This window comes from Lactuca serriola, chromosome 4 (assembly GCF_051521515.1).
Source record: "Lactuca serriola cultivar US96UC23 chromosome 4, Lser_US96UC23_V15, whole genome shotgun sequence".
NCBI lineage: Eukaryota > Viridiplantae > Streptophyta > Magnoliopsida > Asterales > Asteraceae > Lactuca > Lactuca serriola.
This window is the reverse complement of record NC_136411.1, coordinates 20682031-20688988: the sequence shown is the minus strand read 5'-3', so window position 1 is coordinate 20688988 and position 6958 is coordinate 20682031. Positions and strand designations below refer to the sequence as shown.

General features: G+C 37.4%; 1 protein-coding gene across 1 annotated transcript; it reads left to right on the top strand.

The window, feature by feature from the left end:
- Positions 1-484: 484 nt before the first annotated feature.
- Positions 485-2114, top strand: LOC145098105 (uncharacterized). Its single transcript, XM_079035779.1, has 5 exons — positions 485-1187; positions 1288-1491; positions 1582-1635; positions 1739-1908; positions 2028-2114. Exons 1-5 carry the CDS (start codon positions 485-487, stop codon positions 2112-2114), a joined length of 1218 nt encoding a protein of 405 aa, XP_078891905.1.
- Positions 2115-6958: the final 4844 nt, after the last annotated feature.

Below are 6958 nucleotides of genomic sequence, written 5' to 3'. Positions count from 1 at the left end.
AGACGGATATAGTATGGGAACATGTAACTCAAGTCGTTGATGAGAAAAGGGAAAGGCATGGATATGTAATTTTTGTAAAAAGTTATAGGTGGTGGTGGAATAAACAGTGTTAAGAAACATCTTGTTGGTATTAAAGGTGAGGTAGTATCATGCCCAAAAGTTAGTCCAGAAGTGTGGTTTACTATGCAAAGGAAATTGAAAGAGACTGCCCAAAAAGAAAAACATACCACTAGTGTTACTATCATGGACGATGACGAAGAGACGGAGGAAGCATAAATGTCAACTGTGAAAAAGGGAAAAAGAAAATCTACTTCAAACTTGCATCCATATTTTACGAAAGGTATAAATGATCCTTCCCAGCCCACTATCAAATCTGCAATGTAAAGTAATGTAAAAATACATGATGTGGATTTAGCTATTGCTATGTGGTTTTATGATGCATGTATACCTATGAATGCTTGCAACTCTCCTTTTTTTTCAACTTATGGTAGATAAAGTAGCCAATATTGGTTATGGGTACAAAGCACCTACTTATCATGCTATGAGGGATAATTTACTGATAGATGCAAAAAAGTCAGCTTCATTGTTAGTTGACTCATTTAGAAGTCAACGGGTTGATATTGGTTGCACAATTATGAGTGATGGGTGGAGGGATATTTCGCAACGACATTTGATTAATTTCTTGGTTAATTATCCTAAAGGGATATTGTTTCTTAAATATGTTGATGCATCTGATATAGAGAGCAATGGTACAAATTTGTGTCATTTGTTAGCTGAGATTATTGAAATGGTAAGAGAAAAAAATGTGGTTCAAATGGTAACTGATAATGCTGCTAATTACAAGCTTGCTGGTACTAAGTTATGTGAAAGATATCCTTCTATTACTTGGTCTCCATGTGCAACGCATTGTCTTAATCTTGTATTAAAGGATCTTTCAGAAATGGATAATGTGAAAAGTTTGGTCAATCTTTCATCGAGGGTTACTGTTTTTGTTTATAATCATAAGTGGCCCTTGAATTGGTTAAGAAAAAGACCTAGTTGGAAAGAAATCATTCGTCCAGGTGCTACTCGGTTTGGTATTGTGTTCATTGCATTGCAAAGTTTGTATGCCCATAAAGCAGATTTACAAGCAACTGTCATATCTAATGAGTTTAAGAAGATGTTGAATGTGGGAAATGCAATTGAATGTAAACATATTGTCTTGAATGAAATCTTTTGGAAGAATTGTTTGATTACAGTGAAAGTAATGACTCCTTTTGTTAAAGCTTTTGCAGTTGTGTGTTTTAGATGAAAAACCTAAAATTAGTTATGTTTACGAGGGAATGCGTCAGGCAAGGAGAGGGATTAAGGAATTGTTTAAGAAGAAGAAGGAATTATACAGGCCTTATACTAACATAATTGATAGTCGTTGTGATAGGATGTTAAGAAAAAGTATTTATTGTGCGGCGTATTGGTTGAATCCCGTTTTTCAATATGATCATGCAAATCTTTGTAAGAAGAATGAGGTGTTTTAAGGCGTTCTTGAAATGGTTGAGAAGACTTTTAAAGGTGATGACGTTTTAAATATTACATTGAATTTAGGCAGGTTTCGTGATGCTGAAGGTACCTTTGGTAGATCTAGTGTCGTTGCTTCACGTAATCTTACTCGTCCAGATATGATTTAAATTTAATGTGTTATTATTATATATAAAATATTCTATTTTCTAATATATTTTTTTGCTAACTATATCTTTTGTAGATGAGTGGTGGAAGTTATTTGGCGAAGATATTCCGGTTTTGCAAAAGTTTGCTATTAGAATATTAAGTCAAACCACATCTTCTTCCGGCTGCGAATGTAATTGGAGTGTATTTGAAAGGATTCACACGAAACGGAGGAATAGGTTGGAACATCAAAGGCTAAATGATCTTGTATTTGTTCATTACAACTTGCGTTTACAACATAGGTATGGTATCTTGTTAAGATATACTATGCTATAAAATGACCAAGTTATATTTGAGATTTTTGTGATTGTTTTTATATATTGAAGGTTGATATGAGGTCTTACGATCCTATTGACTATGAAAATATTGATAAGATAGGATTTTGGGTGGTTGAAGAAGAGTGGGAAGGATAACTTAATTATGATGATTTGGAAAATATGCTTGATGAGCAAGAGCATGAACCGGCTTCTGAATCACAAGGTAACCATGTTGATCATGAAGTTGATAGTGAATTTCAATTACTAAGTGACCGCGGTATCGATGCTTATAATACTCTAATTTCTCAAGATCCATGATTTGGTTTGGTCATGGCGCGTTTGGATCCGTCTACAATTGTGTTTTCTTTTGTTATTTATACTTTATGTGGTGGTTTGTTGTGTTTAGATTGATCTATAGCATGTTTTGATATGTTTTTCAATGTTTAAACTTTATGGACATCAAATTATTGGTTTTATATGTCTATGTAGTATGCAAAAAAGTAAAAATATATGAAAATAGAAAAAGACCGTAAATCGGGTTGACCCAGCGGCTCAACCGGTTGACCCGTGAACTGGTTATCACACCGGTTCAACTAAAAACCTAGGTTTTAAAACATTGCCAAAAAGAAAATATAGCCCAACTCATAGAAAAATTGGGCAACAACCTTCTTGGATAACTTTCTGAGTGCGTGTGTATCCATCAAGAAACTCAACATTGACATCTCTTATTTGCGTCATATCCCTTCAGTTCTCATAATGTGATTGACAGCACTCCAAATCACACCTACTCTTCTTTAGCCGATTGATAGGAAGAAGTAATCCTCCAACCGACCACCAAACCTCTCTTCTCACTGCTAAATCGAGACCAAGGCTGTAAAATGGAGAAGAAGATTGAGGCGTCTCTCCTTTATATTCTCAATCACATCCCCTTAAAAATTTCTCTCAAAATCAATCGAACACCAACTCCTCTTTTTCTTGAAAGATTGATTGTAATCATTCATTTTTCTCTCGACTTCAAAGTCAGGTACCACCTCTATCTCTTGCGCTTGTTTTGCTATAGATCGAGACAGGGAACACTAATGGTGGTGTGACGATGATGACGAAACAAACATTATGTGGTGGTTCAGGTAAGGTGAAGGAGGGTGGAATGGTTGCTAAATAATTTAACTCAACGTCACGTCTAAACAATAATCGTCAATTCCTTATAAAAGTAAATTGGACTTCATAAAATAAAGACCATCACACCGCCAATTCCATAAAAACTTTGGACTTTATAAAAAGAAGCCCAACTCCCATCATCCCATCAAATAGGAGATGGAGGACCCACCAAAACAGGTCGCACTTGCTTTAATAAGTGAAATAAATTTCGTCAATTCATTACAAAAATAATTTGGACTTCATGAAAAGAAGGCCAACTCCTAGCAAAACATATGAAATAGGCAATGAGGAACCTATGAATCACATGTTGCACTTGCAATAACAAGTGAAATAAAACCGTCAATTCAATTGCAAAGAACAATATTTTATATTTTGATTTTCATAAAAAGAAAACCAACTCTCACCAACTCGTCAAATAAGCGGAGGGGAAACCCGAGGAACTCGGGTTGCACCTGTGATGAAAAGTGGAGATGCAAGCCGTCAATTTATTTCAAGACACTTGTAAAAAGCTATATTTGGATTGTATGAGATGAAAACCAACTCCCACCAATACCCTTCGAAAATGCGGAGGAGGCCTAAGAAACTTAGGCGAACTTGAAAAAACGAGTTATGAAGTCGTCAATTCATTTAAGAATGTTGAACTTCATAAAAGGAAGCCCAACTCCTACTAATCTATCGAATAGGCAATGAGAAACCCACCAAAGCAAGTCAATCCCAACTGAATGGGACAAACAAACATCAACCAGAAGATTTAAAGTTTATTGTAAAATTTAACATAAATTTGTCTTTTGAATCTTAAAAACCATGTAAAATTTTAACAATTGGGGGTAAATGGGCTTTGTAAATCATTTATTGAGCGTAAAACGGGTACTAAAAAATGCAGTACCGGGATTTCAGTAACACGAAGCCTCCAGAGTTCAGCGGGGATAAGGTTCCGATTATTGCTTTAAGATGGATATCTAACGTGGATGGATGTTTCTCCACATGTTTGTGCCTCGATAATCAGAAAGTGAAGTTTATGCTAAAACTTTTTCACTAGGGAGTGCAGGTGTAGTGGAAGTTTGCAACCCAGACCTTTTTGCATGCAGAATGAGTCATAGTGACTTGGGAGCAGTTTTTGGAGATGTTTCAGGTGGAGTATGTCCCACCTGTGGAGAGAGAGAGAGAGAGAGAGAGAGTATGTGTGTGAGTGAGTGAGTGAGTGAGTGAGTGACACATGGGTATTTTTTGCTCAAGAAGACGACAAGGTCGGTGACGAAAATCACCAAGATGTTTCATGAGAGGGCCCTATTTTACCATGATTATGCAGCCTTGGAGCAGGTGCAAATAACCCATTACCTGAGTATGCTCAACACCGGTATTACAGAGTTCGTGGAGAACAACTAGTACCAGGCCTTGGATGAGTTACAATTAAATGATAGGAGGAGAGAGATTGAGATAGAGACCCAAATGAAGGAGCAAAGGCCAGTTTCATTGCAGTTGCAATGCACAACTAAATGGTTCAAGTCCACTGACTCGAGATCAGGAGCAGAAGAGTAGACAAGTTTCAGCTGTGGTAAGTTTGGGAAATTTCGCAATGGTGTGTTTTGATTTTCTGCATGTCACAAATAGGGAAAGGAAGGGCATTTCGGAAGGGATTACAGGTAGAGTGTGCAGGTTTGTTTTCATTGCGACCAGGAGGGCCACATCAGATCCCATTGTCTCCTTCTCATTTTTGGAGAAGTATAGAATCCTACACCTTTAGCTTGGCAGATGTCAAATGGGTGCCAAAGGAAGGTTGAGGTGCCTAGGACTGAAGAAAAAGGATTCCAGCTTGTTTCACAGGGTCAAGGTGTGGCGACTATGTTAACCGTAGGCATGTTTCCAAGTATCTAATTTTGCATTTATGTGTTGAATTTTGTTTTTAAAATATTTCCTTTGGTTTGGTTATTGTCTTGTGTACGAATTATCATTCGAGATAGTACAAGGTGATACATAGACTATAGTGATGGGGTGACATAGATTCAAAACTTTCAAATTAACCTCTCTACCTATTCTTGTTTGATGAAACTTTTGGGATTGAGTTGAATGGTTTGAAGGAGCATCTTACTCCACTTATGGATGTTTCTTTGGGGAAGGAATGGGTAGCTCTTTAGTTAGTATGATTGGAGCTTTAGTTTCATCTTGGTTGCGTTAAAATAATTTGTATATTCCATGTGGGGGAGAGTGGAGATTTCGTAGTGGGAGAATCTCATACCAGGATGTAGTCTTTAGCCAGGATTTCTCAAGTTAAAACTTTTATGCAACTGCTTAATCTATAGGGTTCCACATCAGGGTTGTTGTCAGTTGACTAAATTCTTTTCATATTGTCTTAACTGTAGTTTGTGTTGATGTTTTGTAGGTCATCATCATGCTTAAAGGGTTCTAGATTGTTAAGAGCTCAGATCGAGGGTTGCGATAAGGATCTTCTTGTCTGTTCTTATTTGATTAGGACTTGGGGTCCGAATCACAACCCAAATTCCGAATTAGGATGGTTAAGTTTCATAGGTTTGGTATATGCATATGTTTAGCTAAGTGACCTTGGTAGTAATGGTTGATGGATTGGGGGTAAGCCCAAGGTCATTAGTGGTTAGTGGATCAGGGGTTATCCCGATAGTTGTTAGTGGTTGGTAGATCGGGGGTAAGCCTGAGAGTCGTTAGTGGTTGGTGGATCATTTGGTAGATCCAAATTGGTATATAGTTTATTTTAGTATGTGTTTGATTTTTCTCGTTCAAGGTTTTGCTCTTGCGTCTTTGTGTGAGGTTTTCGACGACGACGGTCGACCGTGTAATGAGCATATCGAACTTGTGATTTTTTGGTTAGCATGGTTGGTTTATAGGATGAAATTGTTCGCCAGATTGTCAGGTCCGGCCTTAGAGTCTTCAAATTATAGTTAAGGAATTAATTTCTCGCGATGTGGTTAATTGTCGTTTCTTCGGCGGGGGGTATGTTTTTTTCTAAAAGATTAAATTAGCATTTGTTTCAGAAGCAGTAGTCATTTGGGAAGGCTTCGACCTAGTGCTACGGCAATTGAGATGTTGATTGTTAGACGTCTTGTCCAAGAATAGATTTGCATTTGTTTGTGAAGGCATGGAGGTGGTGAATATTAACCATGGTAAGAGAGTTGTGCCGACCAGTGCAATTGATATGGGATCAGAAGGAATCGCATGAAGGTTGTAGTGGATATAAGAGATAATTTATAAGGACCAACTTCAAGGACGAAAAATAATTTAAGTGAGGATGAATTGTAACACCCGTTTTCTAGGATAGATCAGTTGAGGAATTAAAGGGATCAAAGGCAAGGTTTTTTCGAAAGAATCTTGTGTCATGACGTGGTGAATGGAGCACCATGACGTATGCCAATTGTATAAAGCACACATCTGATGGCTACCACGCTGTGATAAGAGGAATGTCATGATGTGGAATATTCTACAGCCCAAGCACATGATTTTTTAGGGTTTCTTCCATATTTAAGAACCTAAACTCAAGGTTTAGGGAGTCCTCTTTAGGCTCCAAACCTTTAAAACAAAACCCTAGCCTCCATGCATGTTTGAGAGTCTAATTTCTTGATTTAGAGTTTATTATTTGGATTTTGGTGGAGCTTAAGGAAAAAGGAAGTTCACATTAGTGCAAGGAAGCAAGGAGCTGGTTTAGATCCATCATTCTCTTCTGATTTCGGAGCTATTAGAGGCATAACGTTCATACCTTGGTATTTCATCTTCTAGATTCAATTTTGGGATCGTTATGGGTAGTTTTGGTCCCTTCCATGGATGCTCTTGGAGTTTGAGGAACTCTAGAGCTTGATATGGTCCTCTTGTGGTCT